Consider the following 20,088-nt stretch of genomic DNA (forward strand, 5'->3'; position numbering starts at 1 on the left):
TCTTCAAGCTCTAATATTCTGTATTTTGAGTATAGATATGACACAAGGCACAGGTGGGAAAAATCCCTCTGAAATTTGAAGGACTAGGCAAAGATTTATGTCTTTTTGAGAGAGAGTTTGTTAAAGAAATGTGACCCAGAAGGTGTTTTTCAGCCTTACCCACAGATTGCCCACTTCGGATCTTTCATGGATCATTTTCCTCCTAGGACACAGCAGATAAAGCACAGAGCTAACTTGGCAATGCCCTGTGTGCATTGCTGAAATTGAAACCAAACAGACTAGTATCAAAACCATCCAGAGGAATAACCTTGATTCTGTAACATTTTAAGGGACCAGTGGCACCCAGATCACCACCAGTTACAATGAAGAGAACCTAAATTAATCCAGAAAGAAAGGAGAGCCCCCTTGGGTTCAAATATAACCTTGACACCATCATCAGATTGCATTATTATTCCCATAAAGCTCACTGGTAATTCTCCAGTATAGAAAACAGTAGCATAAACTTCTAGAGATATCTACAGGCCCTTTGGTGAATGGGATTATTCAGTAATTTGGACCACAATTGGTTTATCTGCCACCTTGTACCAATAAAAGGACAAATGTAAAGGGGCTGTAATGGATGAGTCCTGCTATAGGGAGTCTCTGGTGCTACAAACGTGGCTGAACCATCCTCATTCACAATGAGAAGGGAGCTCATTCATGATATTGGTGCTGCCTTCACCTAACCTTTCCAGAGCAGGCTCTTCTTGCTCACTTCCCTGTACTTTGCTGAGGCATCAGATAGCTCAGGGGTATCTCCTGTTTCTGTTCTAGGATTCCAGTCAGATCGAGCTGCTGAAGGAACTCTTGGATCTCCTTCAGGACATGGTGGTGATGCTTCTATCCCTCCTGGAAGGTTGGGCTGTTTGGTATAACTAGGCATTCACACAACTGTAATTGGTCTGAGCACTAACCTTACTAATCATGCAGATTATCCTTCTGGCAGGTCATTGATACCGTATCACATTGGTTAGAAAGCCAAATTTTCAGAAACCAAAGATAAATAAATAAATAAGAATAAGTGAGGGGCACGTGGTCTGATGGACAAAGCCTGAAACGAACTCATTTTCTATCTATAGGAAAGCCAGAATGAACTGGGGAAAACCTCCAAGCTTTGCTCCTCCCTATCCCTACCCTTTCCCCATTGCTTTTCAATACATCTGGCTGCCAGTGTGTATGCCAGCCATCTAGTTGGACACCCTCCTAGGTCTAAGGGGATAAGAGGGGCACCACTTATTCCTATGTGTCCCCAATAATCTAATAATGAAACCACTTCCCAGGCCCCATGCCAGACAAAAGGCAGTGGTGTGGCCATATCCTTCTTCCCTTGGCTCCTAGTGGTGTAGTCTTTATGGCTTGCTGCTCCCTCCTACCCATTTCCAAATCTTCCAGGTCAGAAAAGACTGACTAGTTTGGCACGTAAGCCTTCTAAAAAGTAGCAACCTCTCCTGTTATGTGATGGCTTGGATTTATTTATATATGTGTATGTCTTTTTTGAACCTGCCTCACAGGGAATGTGGTAAATGGAACTATTGGCAAGCAGATGGTTGACACACTAGTAGAGTCATCTACAAATGTAGAAATGATCTTGAAATTCTTTGACATGTTCTTGAAACTTAAAGATTTAACCAGCTCAGAAACCTTCAAGGAATATGACCCAGATGGCAAAGGGATTATCTCCAAGAAAGAATTCCAGAAGGCCATGGAAGGGCAAAAACAGTACACACAGTCAGAGATTGACTTTCTCCTTTCTTGTGCAGAAGCTGATGAGAATGATATGTTTAATTACATTGATTTTGTAGACCGGTTCCATGAGCCGGCCAAGGACATAGGGTTTAACGTGGCAGTGTTATTGACAAATCTTTCTGAACATATGCCAAATGATTCTCGTCTGAAGTGTCTGTTGGACCCAGCAGAAAGTGTGCTGAATTATTTCGAACCATACCTAGGACGCATTGAGATCATGGGTGGGGCCAAGAAAATTGAGCGTGTTTATTTTGAAATCAGTGAATCCAGTCGAACTCAATGGGAGAAGCCTCAAGTGAAGGAATCAAAGAGACAGTTCATCTTTGATGTTGTCAATGAAGGTGGGGAACAAGAAAAGATGGAATTGTTTGTGAACTTCTGTGAGGATACAATCTTTGAAATGCAGTTGGCATCTCAGATCTCTGAATCTGATTCAGCTGATAGGCCAGAAGAGGAGGAAGAAGAACATGAAAATTCTTACATGTTGGAAATTGAGGATGACGAGGAAGAAGATAAGTCCTTTGAGTCTGTCTCTGCATTTGCTATGGCCTGTGACTCAGTGAAGAGAAATGTCACCAATTTTCTGAAGAGAGCTACCCTAAAAAATCTCAAGAAGCAGTACAGGAAGGTGAAAAAGATGACTATGAAGGAACTAGTAAAGGTGTTTTTCTCTTTTTTCTGGATGTTGTTTGTAGGGCTATTCCAGTTGTTCTTCGCTATCTTGGGAGGAATCTTTCAGATTCTCTGGAATACAGTATTTGGAGGGGGCCTGGTAGAAGGAGCAAAAAACATCAGAGTAACTAAGATCCTGGGTGACATGCCTGACCCAACTCAATTTGGAATTCATGATGATGTTATGGAGGCGGAGAGGGCAGAAGTGACTGAGCCAGGTATTACAACTGAACTAGTACATTTCGTAAAAGGTGAGAAGGGAGATGTGGACATTATGTCAGATCTCTTTGGACTCCACTCAAAGAAAGAAGGCAGCTTAAAGCATGGGCCTGAAGTAGGTTTGGGTGACCTCTCTGAGATTGTTGGCAAGGATGAACCCCCTACGTTAGAAAGTACTGTACAGAAGAAAAGGAAAGCACAGGTAAGCACATTGTGTTTCTATCTTTCTTTATCCCCAGAAAAAGACTTGACACTGTGTCTTGCAATCAGTACTGACACCAACCACCTAGAAGCCAACACTGTATTAGACACTATCTCTGCTTTGATTATGTTGACTTTATCATTCCCGTTCTGTCATGTCTGGGGAGATCAAGACTTAGATAGTTGTCTCGTGTGAGTAGTTTTCCATTTTACACTGCAGGGTTCAAATAGGATGGTTTGTGGCCCTCTTGCTTCCATACCTTTATTACAAGGTTAGTTCTCCTAGTGCACAGGTTCACTTAGTGAATGGAAAGCATAGGAAACTAGGACACAAGAGGAGACCTTTCTTTGAACACAGTATTTCTATAGAATCTTTAAGGTCCAGATGATATCATATGATTTAGTCTATCCTCCCAGAGAGTTTTAGCATGATTTTGGGCACTTTTATCCTTATGATGTACCCACTATCCAATTTGCACTTGGAATCTGCCAACCAGATTAAGTGATTTGGATGGAAGTACTTCAGATCTCCTTGGTCACAGAAGGTTCTGGATATATTCTCTCTCTATGGCATCCAACTCAACAGTATCACTGTGGCACCAAAAAGAGCGTGAAGGAAATGTGAGGCAATTCTAACCTAAAGAGTGCTTTTCCATCATTTATCATTCCATCTAGACTTATTGAGTAGCTAATATGTCCATGTCATTATTTTATGCTCTGGGAATACAGTCGTGAATGAGAAATGCATTATCCCTATAGGTTATTGGAGAAAGTAGACATTGGAAAAACCATGACAAGTGTGCAGAATGTTATGAAGGAGAAATGTTGGGTTCTGTGGCAATGTGTAGGAGGAAGCTCTCACCTGAGCTGGAGAATCAGGGAAGGAAGCATCAGACACACACACGTTCTTACAATATTATTTATTCTGTTTAGTTCTCTGATGTAGTCCCAGGGCCTAGAACAAAGTTTGACACATAGTAGTGACCCATTCAGGGACCATTATATGCCAGGTTGTGTTTTAGGATTTGAAGGATAAATTGCCAAACAAGGGAGACAACATTTTTGCTTTCATGGAGCTTAACTTCTGGCAGAGAAGACAACAAATAAATAGGATAATTATAATTTATGATGCATGCTAAAACAAATGAATGACGTAATGTGTTATGGAGTGTACTTGGGTCCTACTATAAATAGGTTCATTAAGGAAGCTTCTGAAGAGGTGTCATCTGATTCAAGTGCTGAAGGAAAATAAGATGGTAGGCATGTGAAAAGCCAGGGCAGTCATACTCCAGGAAGAGAATATGGTAAGTGGGAATGATTTGGAATCTTCTAGGAGAAGAAAGAAGGTCTTGGGTGTTTGAGCGTGGGAAACGAATCAAGCGATCTGAGATGAAGAGAGAGAGTCTGGTGGCAGACTTGTATGTCTTGGTAAGGAGATTGAATTTTATTCTAAGTGCAATATGGTCATCAGCCAGAGGAGTTGAGGTAGCAGTAGGATGACTGAAGACAAGGCCGTAAGCCTGTTAGAGAGAAGCAGGTTCTGGATTAGACTTGGTGTGATCTGTGTTATATCTCTCCCTGACCTCATGGAGCAGTAAGACCATCACCATGGAACACTGAGAATGTCTGAGCACAAGTTTTATCTTTGAATTGAATAATGACAGGGCTACTGAGTTTTCAAGTTTGAAGTCTTTTTCTTGACATCTCTCCATAGTAGCTTGATATAGCAGGAAACTAACATTCTGTGTTCCTGAGAGGAGAAGAAGAGAAAGCCATTGGGATTTATGACCAAGAGGAAAATGGCCAATGACATGGATCATCATCCTGAACTCAATTCTTTGCAGACTTCTTGACGATTGTTATTTTTGCCTAGGCAGCAGAGATGAAAGCAGCACGTGAAGCAGAAGGAAAAGTAGAATCTGAGAAGGCAGAGTAAGTTCTTGATCACATCTAGTATTCTAATTGCTGTGTTAGATAGTTTTTGTTAGTATCTACCTGATAGCATCCACTGTTTTATTGCTATAATTGATTTCTGTTAGTTTAAGAAATGGACATTGTTCAAATCCTGGGTGATTTATTTTTAACCCTAACTATATAGTAAGCACAAGGGATTCTGGTGGTGTAGTGGTTAAGGCATTTGGCTGCTAACCAGAAGGTCAGTAGTTTGAACCCACCAGCTGTTTGTTCTGCAGAAGAAAACCAGAGCAATCTCCTTCAATAAAGATTTACAGCCTTAGAAACCCAATGGGGGTTGGTAGAGTTGGAATTGACTCAGTGGCAGTGAGTTTGGGTTTCTTTTGTTTTTGTTTTGGATGTAATAAACACATTGTGTGGGTTTGAGGGCTGTAGCATCTATTAACCCTTGTTAACTTTATAATTCCAATAGTAGGTCAGAGTTTCACAGTCTGGTCAAACAAATTATCAAATACCCACCCTTAGCAACTTCACATAATGCTAATGATGATTAGATCTAGTGTTTACTTAACTATATGCTAGGGCCTGTGCTAAAGCTCTTTTATGTCATGTAAGAGTACCTGTGAATGCTGCCAGGAGCTCTGGTGGTGCGGTGGTTAAGGCATTCAGCTGCTAACTAAAAGGTCTGAGGTTCAAACCTTCCAGTTGCTCCACAGGAGAAAGAGTCTGCTTCCATAAAGATTTACAGCCTATGAGGCAGTTCTATTCTATCCTGTAGTGTCATTATGAGTAAAAATTGACCCAGTGGCAGTGGGTTTGATTTGGATGAGTGCTAGCCTGGTAGCACCATGGGTAAGCACTCAATTGCTAACCAAAAAGTTGGAGGGTCAAACCCACCAATTGTTCCATGGAAGAAAAGACCTAGTGATCTTTTGCCATAAAGATTCCAGCCTAGGAAACCCTTTGGGGCAGTTCTACTCTGTCAAATAGGGTCACTATGAGTAGAAATTGATTCACTGGCATACAACAACATGAGTATTGCAAACCTAGAAGATCAGGTAGTATTGGTAATTCCCATGAAGGCTTAGAAAAGAAAAGACAACTAGAATGAAGAGAAAAAAAAAAAGATTGGTAGGCCTGATTTCAGAAGAGTGCAAATTTTATATAACACACACAAGTCCTCCTCTTTCTCACACCTATTCCTTTCCTCTTACACCAATGACTATGGGTCGTCATTGTTGTTGTGTGCCATCGAGTCAGACCTGACTCATAGTGACCCCTCCTTGGGTTTCCGAGGCAGTATCACTACAGAAGTAGATTGCCCAACCTTCCTTCCAGAGGAGTGGCTGGTGGGTTTGAACCGCCAGCCTTCTGGTTAGCAGTCAAGTGCCTTAGGCACTACGTCACCAGAGCTCCCTGATTAAATCCAAATTTGCCTTCCAGGCACTATGGGGTTATAATTTTATCTCCCACCATTTACAACTCAGCTTTCTCTTTACTTTGATCTCCCCTTCTAGGCCAGACCTACTTCCCTTCTCACCTGCTGAGTATGTTTCTCATTCCTGCAGCATGGAAGATGGGGAGAAAGAGGACAAGGCTAAAAAAGAAGAACAAGCTGAGTACCTTTGGGCAGAGGTAACAAAAAAGAAGACGCGACGGCGTGACCAGAAAGTTGAGAAGCCTGAAGCTTTCATGGCCAACTTCTTTAAAGGGCTGGAAATCTATCAGACCAAATTATTGGTAAGTGCTCCAGCCTTAGCCCCATTCCTGCCTTGCAGATGCTGGGCCAACCTCAAAGAGCCAACCACTCCTTTCGTTTCACCATTTGGTCAGTTATGCTTTGTCTTCTTTCTCATTCCTATTCCTTCCCTCTAACCATATATCTGCTATTTTCTTGTGTTGGGGGGCGGGGAAAAGGGATAACATGGAAAAAGACTCAGTCCTGGAGCTCCTGGCCCAGCAGCAGAATGCGCTCTCTGACCTATTTTCTCTCCAGGAGAGCAGAAACACCTCTTTCTAGCTTATCCTTTATGTGTGTTATGTGTGCTATTAGCTGAAAAAGCTCAAAATAATTTGATTATATGGGATGCAGAAAGAATTTTCTTAGGTTAAGTTTCCACACTAGTCCCCCAAAGCTTTATTATCCACTCAACCTTAGTCCAAATTGTCATTTTCTTTAATAATTATTCACTGAGATTCGATTGCTGATAGCAGTATTACACCTTTCCTGGCCACCATTAGTGAGAGCCTCCTCCACAGAGAGATGGGGAACCTTCACCCAAAAGTTAATATTCCTGTCTTTAAGTATTGATTTTTCTGAGTACAATGGCAGTTAAGTATGGGCATTGTATCCCACCCCATCCTGCCAAAAGGGGAGAGAAAGAGGCTCTGGGACTTTTGACTTACAAAGGGACTCACCACAGTTTGGCAGTGTGCAGAATGGGAGCTGCAGGGGTCTTTTGTGGGCTTAGTTCACACACAGTTTCCAAACAGACTCCTTCCTGTATGGAGCAACCATTTTAAAAACACACACACAAAGGACAACTTCATAGCAATATTTGAGTCCTCTCTGCTGGTAGCATGAGTATGGACATCTGGAATTTTGGGTTTTTTTGGTTTTTTCTTTGAAGGATAAGCCAGAGAAAGGTCTTTTAAGCAACATTCTAAACATTAAAAAAAAAAAATCAGCATTTTTGGTTCCTCCAAGAAGAGATGTTACCAAGAATAAGACTAATTCTGTGTAAATTTTAATGAGGAGAGATTGTCTGTGTGAGAAAAAGGAGGTTTCTCTTCCTTGCAAAGCTCCTCCACCTCTTCCTGTCCTTTTCTTTGCAGCATTACCTGGCCAGGAATTTCTACAACCTGAGGTTCCTTGCTCTGTTTGTAGCCTTTGCTATCAACTTCATCCTGCTCTTTTACAAGGTGATACTTCATTCAGATGTTATTTACTAAATATATTACCGTATAACAGAAGTTATGCTCTTAATTTTAGTAAAAATTCTAATACCTAAGGAAATTTTTAGGAGCTCTGGTAGCATAGTGGCTAAGGCACTTGACTGCTAACCAGAAGGCTGGCAGTTCAAACCCACCAGCAACTCCTCGGAAGGAAGGTTGGGCATTCCTACTTCCGTAGTGATACTGCCTCAGAAACCCAAGGAGGGGTCGCTATGCGTCGGGGCCGACTCGATAACAACAACAACAACAACAAGGAAATTTCTAAGATACTGGCTTCTAAAAAAGATGATCTTTTGCAATGAAAAGACAGAGAAACTTCTGGCAGGAGAAATCAGGGGATTATTTCAATAGATCAGACCTGTTCTAATCATTTCTTAATTAATTCTTTAAATATTTCTTGGCTATCTAGTAGGTGCTAGGTTCTATATTAGGAACTATAAGGTATTTCAAAATGAATAATAAATATGGTCCTGACCTTCAGGAATAAACTAACCTTATTGAATAGAAAACCATTGTGAAAATAGGAAAGAAGGATAAAGGGGAATGGTAAACACAGGGACGAAGTGGGAAGAGTGCTATTGTATGTGGGGATGATAATCAACGTCATAAAACAAAATACATATGAATTGTTGAATTGAAAATCAATTTTCCCTGAAAACTTTCATCAAAGTCACAATAAATAGTCTTTTTTTTTTAATAACCATTATGAAAGAAGAATTAACAGGAGTCTGTTACTAGATTAGGAAGGCAGGACTAATCAAGATAAATGAATATTTGAATGTTCGTAACTGGGTACTATATACTGTAGGTATATAATAAATGTTAGTGAATGAATTAATGAGTGGCAGGCCATGGATTCCTGACATAGTCTTCAACTAACTTTGCTATCTCTTGCCTCTCTCCTTGCATATCTAAGCCTCTTATCTAAAACCACCAATCTGATTTTTTGAAAACATTGTCTTGTCCATATCAACCTTGCACTCAACAACCAATGAGTTCCAGCTGTCCGCAGGAATAAAAATGAAGTCTATGGAGGGGTGTAGCAAGGTTTGGTTTTAAACATATTGAGGTGAGGGGATGGCAGAACAGCTTTCCAGGCAGACATAGCAAGCAGGCAGTTGGAGCTGCAGGATTAAAGCCATAAAGGTGTAGATTTGGGGGTCATCTATGTAAAAATGGAAGAAGCCCTGGTGGCACAGTGGTTAAAGCAGTTGGCTGCTAACCTAAAAGTCTAAAAGGTGTGCTATCAGCTTCTCCATGGGAGAAAGATGTAGCAGTCTGCTTTCTATAAAGATTTACAATCTTAGAAATGCTATGGGGTAGTTCTACTCTGTCCTATAGGGTCATTATGAGTCAGAATTGACTCCACAGTGGTGAGTTTGGTTTGTTTACGTAAGAAGGGTAGTTGAAGCCATAGTAAGTAGCATCTCAGAAAGAACGGGAAATGTTGGTCATTGGTGTATGTGTCTTAGCCTCAGTCATCTCAAAAATTACTCCCTGTGACACAGGGATTATAACATAAGTAGTAAAACTTCCCAAATTTTAATAATCTGCTTTCTTTTCAATAGATAGGTTTTTGAGTCTCTTAAAAAAAAAGTTTGCAATTATTGGAGAAACTGGGGGATTCCTAGTAATAACTTACCTAAAACTTAATTTATTCAGAAATGTTGAGTCACTACTATTTATACAACATGTGTTAGAAATGTATGTAGGGGGAGGCCAGTGGCTACAGGCTTATTCTGATATTTATAAGTGATTATATCTCTTGGGCTAGGTCACCGAAGAACCTTTAGAAGAAGAGACAGAGGATGTTGCAAATCTGTGGAATTCCTTCAATGATGAGGAAGAGGAAGAAGCGATGGTGTTTTTTGTTCTGCAGGAAAGCACTGGGTATATGGCACCAACATTGCGGGCCCTGGCCATCATCCACACCATCATCTCCTTGGTCTGTGTGGTGGGCTATTACTGCCTGAAGGTGAGTTGCTTGCCCCTCTGAATCTGATCTGATTACGTGAGGCGGTGGTGGTGGTTGTTAGGTGCCATCGAGTTGAGGCTGATTTATAGTGACCCTGTGTACAACAGCACAAAACACTGCCCAGTCCTGCGCCATCCTCACAATCCTTGTGTGCTTGGGCCCATTGTTCAGTGTACCGATCCTTCTTGTTGAGGGTCTTCTTTTTTTTAAATGACCCTTTACTTTACCAAGCATGATACCCTTCTCCAGGGAATGATCCCTTCTGACAATATGACCAAAGTAGGTGAGACGAAGTCTAGTCATTCTCACCTCCAAGTAGTATTCCAGCTGTACTTCTTCCAGGATAGATTTGTTCAGTCTTCTGGCAGTCCATGGTATTTTCGGTATTCTTCACCAACACTACAACTCAAAAGCATCAACTCTTCTTCAGTCTTCCTTAATCATTGTCCAGCTTTCACATGTGTATGATGCTATTGAAAATACCGTGGCTTGGGTTGGGCGCATCTTAGTCTTCAAAGTGACAGCTTTGCTTCTTAACACAGAAGAGGTCTTTTGCAGGAGATTTGCCCAGTGCGATATGTCTGGTTTTTTGACTGCTGCTTCCATGGGTGATTACTTGAGGAAGAGAGCCATTGTATTTGGATCCCAGCAGCACTTTGTTCTCTAAGACCTTATCAATAGAGAAGATTAGTGGAACAGCAGCACTGGTATCACTGGGCAGCTGGTTAAAAAGGCAGAATCTCAGGCCCCACCCTGATCTTTTAAATCAGAATCTACAATTTTACATGATCCCCTGGTAACCTGTGTCCACATTCAAGTTTGAGAAACATTGCTCTAGGAATCACACTTCAGGCACCTCTTGTTGAATTTCACAGAATTAGCAATAATCAGGCTGAGTCACATGTAGCTAGTGGTGACAAGTTCTTCTCATCTTTGAATTTTTGTTGGAATTTTTATAAAAATACCTTTTTCTTTTTCAAAAGTTAAGTTGTAACTATTTCAGATGTCAGAAGAAAACTTATTGGTGAGTTACTCTTTTGGTTATCTATTCCTACATAACAAGCCACCCTAACAGTGGCTTAAAACAATAATTTTATCTTTGGGTTGACTTGGCACGTTTGGGTATTTCTTCTCCATGTGAAGATGGCTGAGTATGCAGTCTTCTGAGAACTCAGCTGGGCTTGAGTGTCCAAGAGGTACACTCCTTTCCTGGCACCAGTGTAGAGGGACAACTGGAAGGCTGGGCTCACCTGAAGTAGCTAGACCTGTATTTTTCTCCATATAGACTCAAGACATCTTCCTTTTTATGTGGCCTCTCCAAATGGTCTCTCCAACAGGATAGCTAGACTTCTTACATGACAGCTCAGGGTTTCAACAAAAGCACAAAAATGGAACCTGCTTTCTCAAGGCTTAGACCCAGAACTGGCACAGTGTCATTTCCACTGCATTCTGTTGATTAAAGTAAGTCACCAAACTGGACAAGATTCATTATTGCCTAGTACAAGAGAGGCCACAAAAGGGCATGAATACCAGGATGCTATCTTTGGAGACTACTACAGTCATGCCAGTCTTCAGTCATTCAATTCTTAGTGTTATAAGTCCAATTTTCTTTCCACCACACTACATTATTTCTCATAACATTTTTTCTTTCTTCTCCTAAGAAGTCTCCTTAGCTATACACTATCCACCAAGCCACTTCTTCCTGGGAAGAATCAAAAAAATAGGTTCCTGTCTTTGTGTACCTCACTTCCAGCAATGAACTACACTGTCTTATAGAAAGTTCAGCTACCTTGCCTGAATAGACCATCTGCCCTAGACTGTATTACAGACTCCATTATAATGATTAAAACGGAAGCTCTAGAGCCAGGCTGCCTGGGTTAGTCTCATAGCTTTACCACTTAACCTCATATTTCCTCTGTTCTATCATCTGTAAAAATGACTATTACAATACTAGGACCAACTCCATGAGATTGCTGGGAAGATTCAGTGAATTAATACACATAAAAATACTTAGAGTGCTGGACATAGGAAACGTTAGAGCATTTAGCTGCTATTCCTTAGTTCACAATCCTAGAGCTCAACTTGTTGAATGGGTGAGATATGATGATAACCTAAACAAAAAAGAATAAAAAGATGTAAGCTCCACTTAGAGGTTGTACAAACTCCTAGAAGACTGAAGGGGGACGTCCCAGACATCAGTAGTGTTCTATGGCTTGATGTTGTTGTTACTCAGAGTTGTTTCAAATTAGCCAGAGTAGCTTAGTCTTGGCTTCCCCTCCCACACTATCCATTAGCCAACAGCAACCATTGATTTCTTCACAGCATGCAATGCCTATAGGTGTATTTGCCACTTTCCTGTCATTAGTCTTTTATTTCCTAGGTAAAGGAAAAAAGGGCAAGATGTAACTCTCTACAAACCTTTATCTAAATTTTGCCTTTTTGTTTTGGAAATAAAGGAGCAGCATGGGGCACAGGGATATCATGAACTTTCAAAAGAATTGTGTTACATTGAGGAGAATGCAATCAATGACATGAAGCAAAATGGGTGTAGATTGTAGAATGGAAAAGTGATTTGCCTTGTAAACTTTCACCCAAATCACAATGAAAAATTAAATAAATAAATAAATAAATAAACTTGGGAACAAAGGTGTCAGGGATACCATGCCCATATTTAGCTTTTCTAGCAAGAGAAGCTCTAGTTGTTCTGACTTCTCATTTTCTGGAATTTCAGTAGTATCCTCTCACTTCACCCATTTTGTCTCATGTTTGAAGTGTGTGTGTTTACTGATGGTTGGGCTTGGGTGATCATTTTCTGTACACCTCTCTGGTGGGAGGTTTTTGTAGCCTCACCACTGTATCTAGTCTAAAATCAAACGTACAGTCCTAAGAACATGGGGGGTGACAGTAGGGTGCAAGGAAGTGTTCGGCTGCCTGGCAGGAGCTTTTCTAGGAAAGAATCTCAGGAAGAAAACTCCAATACCAAAGACTATACATACAGAATCCAATGAGTCCTCTCAATGTAACTATCAAGCCATGTTTCAGTAACTATGAAATTAATATGACTCTAGCCATTGAAAAAGGTTGGATCATTTCAACATATTCCTGTGGCTGAAAAATCTATTCTAGGACAACTTATTATCCTTTCTAAGTCTTACTCAACTCCAGCCTAGGAATCTTAGGAAACCTAAATCATTTGGCCCAGGGATTCATCTAAATACGGCTTTCTTAGTAGGATGTGTCACGGAGTCCAGTTTGTATTAATATCAGTTGTTTGTCCCAAATCATAAAGAGTGGCCCACATCAGCTCAGCTTTTAGAGATGGGGCATATGAGCCAAAGGAGTGAGAAGTGATTTATTCAGCTTTGGTCCCACAACTTAGGCCCCCAAAACCCTACTACAGAGAGACTTTTGCCCCAAATTTGGACAGTTTATTTGTTAAATGCCTGGGACAGAAGGCCTAATCAGAAAGCCTCCTCTAAGTAACACACTCTTCCCATTTCTAGGTCCCTTTGGTAGTATTCAAAAGAGAAAAAGAAATTGCCAGAAAGCTGGAGTTTGATGGCCTGTATATCACTGAACAGCCGTCAGAAGATGACATTAAAGGCCAATGGGATCGCTTGGTAATCAACACACCGTAAGTGTCCCTCCCCATCCCCAAAAGGAAAAGGAGACTATTATAAATAATAAAGGAGCTCTGGTGGTGCAGTGCCTAAGGCATCTGATGGCTAACCTGAAGGTTGGTGGTTCAAACCCACCAGCCACTCTGCAAAAGGAAGATGAGGCAGTCAACTTCTGTAAAGATTTACCACCTTGGAAACTCAAGTGGGAGTTGCTATCAGTCAGAATTGACTGTGTGGCCATCGGTATAAATAGAGTAACTCTTTCCTCACTAACTTTGAAAGCTGATTAACATAAATATTCCTTAGATTTCTAGGACTTTTCTCCCTTACCTTTTCAATAAAATAGCCCATTGCCCCTCAAAAACTTGTATGTATCCATAAAGATTTATTAGGAGGGGGGTTATTATCAGGAAGTGCTGAGCATATTTGACTGAGACCAGAGGGTACAGTTCAATATTATTTAAACTAGTTTTTCATATTTGAGTTATACAGAGTAAGTTGAGGGCTTAACTTGCACAGGGGTTCAGAGACCAAGATGATCAACTTCTTCAGAGTCCCCATATGATGGCACGGCAGTCCTATAACTGTACCCTATCTGAAGTCTGCTTAAAAATTAGCCTGTAAGAATAGAACTCCTCCTAACATAATATTGAAAAACAGCCTGCTTTGCAGCTTAAGTGGATGATCATCTGAGAGGGTGGAAACACCATTGATTCCAGACATGGAGAACTGGGATACCAAGTCAGTTCTGCTACGTAGTGGTCTGTGAACTTGGGTGAGATATGCACACTTTCTAAGCCTTTAGTTTAGAAAAGGTAAGAGAGAGAGGAGAATACCATCTCCTATAGTCATGGGAGGGTTAATGAATATTTCTCAGATGTTTAGCACAGTACCTGGGGACATGGTAGGCATCAAGTTCTAGTCCTTCCCTTCCCCCAGCTTTTCAAAAGATAGCCATAACTGTTAGCAAATGAATACTCTGATGCCAGTTTATTCACAATTGTCAAAATGAGAGTTTCAAGAAGATGTGTTAGAAAAAAAAGTAAAGAAACAGGGCTAAATATATAAACAAAAGTGATTGTATTGAAACTCTGGGCTGTGCCAATTAAGACGTGCAGATCTAGAAACAACAACCTTGACCCCTGGGGGAAGAAAATTGCTACTTATCCAAAGATGATTAGGCAAACATACAGCTAAGCATTTTTCAGTCTCTAGAAAGGCTTTTCTCTTCAAAAAAGGAAAAAAGTAATCCTGCAAATCAAAAGTCTTTACCTGCCAATCTCCTCACATAAAGAAAAATAAGGGAAACTATTGAGTCTTGTTTCTGACCCTCTGTCATTATATTATACAAATTGTGGATACTGTTAAATAATTTAATTCTTTCGTAAGATTTCTATCATAATGCTTGGGTCAGTGGCACAAGATAATGTGTAAAAGTCCCAGTAAAGGGACAGTAACATTAAAATGGCCCAGAAAGGATATTCTTTAATTTAAAAAAAAAAATTATAGCAATAGTATGTGAATTGGTGTAAATGTCCATTAATAGAATACATCATAAAAAACAGAATAGCTGGTTAAAATATTTCGATACACCAACATTTTTGTTTCTTTGTTTTATCGTAATGGCATTGTAGTACATATAGTGCTTAGTAATCTGCTTTTTCCATCAACTGCATGCCATGGACAGCTTTTCCGTTTTATTTTTATATTGTTAAAAAGTATATAGAGAGACTACATAAAATGTATGTATTCATTTTAGAGTATAATAAAACACAACAATCAAAAAATAGAACATTGCTAGAAGCTTAGAAGTTCATTGTATTATCTCCCTGGCCATATTCCTAACCTTTCTCCTACCAGTCAATCCCCAGCTAACTACTTTCCTGACCTTAGTGGTATTTGTTCTTTTGCTTTACTTTATAGTTTTACCACTGAGGTATATATGTCCTTACACAATATGTGTTTCATTTTGCCTATTTTTAATTTTACTTAAATGGAACCATATTATATGCACTGTACCGATTATCTCCATTCCCTGAAGAAGGATATCATACTTGGCAAAGTAGTAGTTGTTGTCACGTGCCATCGAGTCGGACCCGACTCATAGCGACCCCTCCTTGGGTTTCTGAGGCAGTATCACTACAGAAGTAGATTGCCCCATCTTCCTTCTGAGGAGTGGGGCAAAATAGAGGGTTAGCAGAAAAGGGGAAGACCCTCAACAAGATGGATTGACACAGTGGCTGCAATGATGGACTCAATCATAGCAAGGATTGTGAGGATGGCAAAGGACCAGGCAGTGTTTTGTTCTGTTGTACATGGTGTCACTATGGGTCAGAGCCAACTCAGTGGCACCTCAACAACTAACACTGTCTTGTCATTCTTTTGTTCAGCATTATGTTTGGGAATGCACCTGTGGTGACTCTGATCTTCAATCAGGGCTTGAATTCTTCAATGGGCAGGACGAAAAAACAAAAAGATCCAAGATCCAGACAGCCAAACAGGAAAGTTTATTGTCTGCCTTGATGTTAAGAACCTCTCTTTTTCATTTTCTTTTTCAGATCTTTTCCTAATAACTATTGGGACAAGTTTGTAAAGAGAAAGGTATGCTTTGTCAGTGTGGGTAAGTTTTGTGGCCACTGTAACAGAATTTTTTAAGTTCTCCATATACAAACATGAAAAAAAATTGCTTTGCTATTACTTTTCTTGATGGTATCATGAAGAATGAGTCACAGAAGGGGTTGTATATGAACATGTGTAGGTTTCTGGCTTCAGTCATAGACTCATTTGTCTTTAACAGTCTAATACAACCATTGTCATTTTCTGCACACTGGGCATTCTCTCTTCCAAAAAGATAACATAACAGCTTGATATTCAAATATTGAAAACAAGCACTTTTCACTTAATTGTCTTTATCACTTCTATTTTCCTTTGGGATAGTCTTTTGTCTGTATTTTCCTGTTGCATTTTGAATAATGTCTTAAACTCCTTGGAAGAGCCAAGAATTGAACAAAGCCCAGAAGACACTGGGCCCACGTCATGCTGTCATCCTCTCTGCTTGTAGGTGATCAACAAGTATGGAGATCTCTATGGAGTAGAACGCATTGCTGAACTCCTTGGCTTGGACAAAAATGCCCTTGACTTTAGCCCAGTAGAAGAGACAAAAGCTGAGGAGGCTTCTCTGGTGTCCTGGTACAGAGCTTAGGGGTTAAAAAGTCTGATTAAAGTAGATCTTTTGCTTCTCCAGCCATCTTCAGGGTCTTAGTTGCCCTAGGCTCTGGTCTGGCTTTGGTATTCCTTCATACCATATTGGGAGAACATATTGGGAGAACACTGCTTTTAAAATTTTAAAGACCTATCCATTGTTATGCCCAATACAGCTGAAAGATAAAAATTAATTAAAATTCCAAAATGTGTGATTCAACCATTCTGTCTCTTGAGGAAACACATGTAACTTAATAAAGCTCAGAGATGTAGTCATATTATTAAACCATTGGAGGAGGGGAGCCTTTAATTTTTCCCCTTATTAAGCCCTTAACTAACTTTCGATGTTTGTAAGTTTTGATATTGTTTTCTTCAGGCTAAGTTCAATTGACATGAAGTACCATGTTTGGAAGCTGGGGGTTGTTTTCACTGACAATGTAAGTATCACATCTGGAAAAACAAGATTCTGTATACAGGTTCAGGGATGCTGCTAGATGCTACAAAGAAAGTGTAGAGGATTTCCAGAAAGATTCAGGGATTGTTTTTCTAAGAAAGAGATAAAGGTGCTGGAGCAACACTTCTCTCTTGTAATAGTGAAAGGCATATGGAGTTTCACTTACTTGACTATTCTTGGGCTAGCTCACAGCATATCAGTATTTTAAGTCTTAGCTAAGCTCTAGCACCTAAATCCTGTCTTTACTATCTGTCTACACAGATGAGAACAAATGGTTTAATGGTTGCATCATGAGACATGAATGCTGGAAAAGCTCCTGTATTCCTTCTGTTTTCACAGTCCTTTCTCTACCTTGCCTGGTATACAACCATGTCATTCCTTGGCCACTACAATAACTTTTTCTTTGCTGCTCATCTGCTGGATATTGCAATGGGTTTCAAGACATTGCGGACCATTCTGTCATCTGTAACTCACAATGGCAAACAGGTATTAAGTTTATACTGATGTGGAATAGAATAGACATAGATATGAATACACAACGCAACGCACTGCCGACAAGTCGTATCTGACTCATAGCAACCCCTCCTTGGGTTTCCACAACAGTATCACTATGGAAGTAGATTGCCCAGCCTTCCTTCCGAGGAGTGGCCGGTGAGTTTAAACCGCCAGCCTTCTGGTTAGTAGTCAACACTAGCTAAAAGTAATAACAACAGGTAGTATGCTAGTGTATGATGAGAAGGAATGTGTCATAGTATATAATACACATTGCTTAGCCAACCAAATACCTGGATTAATCTTGTTTTTGAAATATTGTAGCCTTTAAATGCAGCGATCACCTGCAAAGCACAAGGACTTCATTCAAAAACACTTAACATTTAGATCAGTGGTTTACAACCAGGGAAGAGGGAAACGGGATGGGAGGCTGGTTGGTAGGTGATAACAGGTGGTAATAGTCTTATCAGAATCACCTTGGAGACATTTTTAGGTCTATCCCTTCCTCTGTGCATTCTGATATATTCACTTGAGGTTAACAAATAAGCAGATGCTGTTAGAAAACTCCCTAGGTAATTCTGATATGTGCCTCCAATTAAGAACTATTGATTTAGACCTACATTAATATCTATTGCTTTCTCTAATCTCATCAATATCAAGTCTGTCTTCTCCAATACTGGAAGGATCACTCCCTTGATTAAAATCTTTGAATGGCTCCTCCTCATTTACAAATTCAAACTCCTTAGCATGTCATTCCTCAATTACATGGATGAGACTTACTCCCACCCATCTCTAGGACTTTGTATGGGAGAGGGAGAAAAGAAGAAACAAGTTCCATGTCTCAGGTACCAGAACAGCCTCAGACTACCTTATAAGGTGATGTTATACTTACTTTATAGATAAGGGAGGCAGTGTTTCACTCAAAGACAGTGTAGCAGCTAAGTGGCAGAGGTTAAATTCTACCCTGTTTATTCCCTGGTACAAACCTCAGATTCTTTTTTCTCAGCCAACTGCTTTCTGTGTGGTCTGCTAGCCAAGGTTTGGTAAATCATTACTAATCCCTCAAGAGATCACTGAATACCTCCATGCTGGTACTTATTTCAGAGCTCATTCACACCCCCTTTTGTGTAGTACCTTAAGGGCGAAGATTCTATCTTGTTGATCTTCATTTCATCTCCCAAGCTCACTACCTGGTCCATTGTGTAGGCCAGATGAGCAAGTTCTGTGTTTTACTCATTTATGGTGCTGACCTCTTATCACTAAAAGCTTGGGAATGCCTAAGGCATTTGACTGATAACCAGAAGGCTGGCGTTCAAACCCACCAGCCACTCGGAAGGAAGGTTGGGCAATCTACTTCCATGTTGATACCGCCTCAGAAACCCCAGGAGGGGTCGCTATGCGTTGGGTCTTACTCGATGGCACATAAAAACAATAACAATAACCTCTGCAAAAGGAGCTCTGGTGGCATAGTGGATAAGGAATTTGGCTGCTAACCTGAAGGTCAGTGCTTCAAACCCACCAGCTTCTCCATAGGCAGAAGATGAGGCAATCTACTTCCATAAAGATTTGCAGTCTTGGAAACCCAATGCGGATTGCTATAAGTTGGAACTGATTCAATGACATTGGTTTTGGTGTTTTGGTATGAACTCTGCAAAGGTTCTAGGCAGATTTCTTGACTATAAAAAATGTCACTTTGCTCAACCATCATAATTCTTACAGTAACTTCAAAGCTGTGATAATTATCCCATCCATGTTCTTTATAAAATAGCGTAACATAAGGACACCCACCACCTTTATTTAGAAGAACCTTTATTTAGAAGCAGCTTTAGAATATTATGATGCCTCTGGTACTTAGAGTATTGTGATGCCTTTGGTACTTACTTTAAAAAAAGAAAACCTTTTCAAAGCACCTTTACTATTTAATCTTCAAAAACCTATTGTGTTTACATATGCGCAACCAATACCCCATCATTCCCCCAGTAGGGCTGTTTCTCCTTATGGTGTGATCATTCCTTCTCTACCCACAGTATGGTAGCTTTCATTGCCACTACTGTGTTCCTTGAGTCTCAGAGGCACCTTTTAAGGTAGAGAAAAGCCCACCTCATTTTCCTTCTCTCTCTCTTCCCATTCCCAGTTGGTTCTGACTGTAGGTCTCCTGGCTGTGGTGGTTTATCTCTATACCGTGGTGGCTTTCAACTTCTTCCGCAAGTTCTACAACAAAAGCGAAGATGACGATGAACCCGATATGAAGTGTGATGACATGATGACGGTGAGAACCTGCTGTGGGGCCCACCTGGGCACGTCCTCATTAGGAACGAAGGGCTCTGCAAGGTTTGGAGAACTAAATCAGCTGCAGAGTTACACAGTAGAATAGAGTAGAATACAGATGTCATGTCAAAAAGGGAGAAGTGATGGATCTATGTTCCATTACCATTTGTCTTAGTTGGAAAGAAAAGCATACCACAGAGTGGGGTTATCATTCATTTAAATCTGTCTGAGGGATGAGATACCTTTGTGAATGGACCTATATCTAAGTTTCATGGAAGTCAAGGTTTGATTGTTTTTCTCTGAGGACTGGAAGCAAAGTCTCATGAATCTTC

At 40.4% G+C, this 20,088-nt stretch overlaps 1 protein-coding gene across 1 annotated transcript in view; it reads left to right on the plus strand.

The window, feature by feature from the left end:
* The window catches only part of RYR3 (ryanodine receptor 3), a 585,899-nt gene that overhangs the window by 544,244 nt on the left and 21,567 nt on the right, over positions 1-20,088 (plus strand). Inside the window, exons 88-99 of the mRNA XM_007940521.1 lie at positions 814-895; positions 1,551-2,878; positions 4,751-4,809; positions 6,360-6,531; positions 7,627-7,713; positions 9,521-9,721; positions 13,225-13,355; positions 15,900-15,942; positions 16,403-16,530; positions 16,919-16,979; positions 17,336-17,482; positions 19,623-19,757. Coding sequence (XP_007938712.1) covers positions 814-895; positions 1,551-2,878; positions 4,751-4,809; positions 6,360-6,531; positions 7,627-7,713; positions 9,521-9,721; positions 13,225-13,355; positions 15,900-15,942; positions 16,403-16,530; positions 16,919-16,979; positions 17,336-17,482; positions 19,623-19,757 — 2,574 coding nt within the window. The remainder of the gene's footprint in view (positions 1-813; positions 896-1,550; positions 2,879-4,750; positions 4,810-6,359; positions 6,532-7,626; positions 7,714-9,520; positions 9,722-13,224; positions 13,356-15,899; positions 15,943-16,402; positions 16,531-16,918; positions 16,980-17,335; positions 17,483-19,622; positions 19,758-20,088) is intronic.

Source organism: Orycteropus afer, unplaced genomic scaffold, assembly GCF_000298275.1.
Source record: "Orycteropus afer afer isolate SDZICR_OR568_19922 unplaced genomic scaffold, OryAfe1.0 scaffold00068, whole genome shotgun sequence".
NCBI lineage: Eukaryota > Metazoa > Chordata > Mammalia > Tubulidentata > Orycteropodidae > Orycteropus > Orycteropus afer.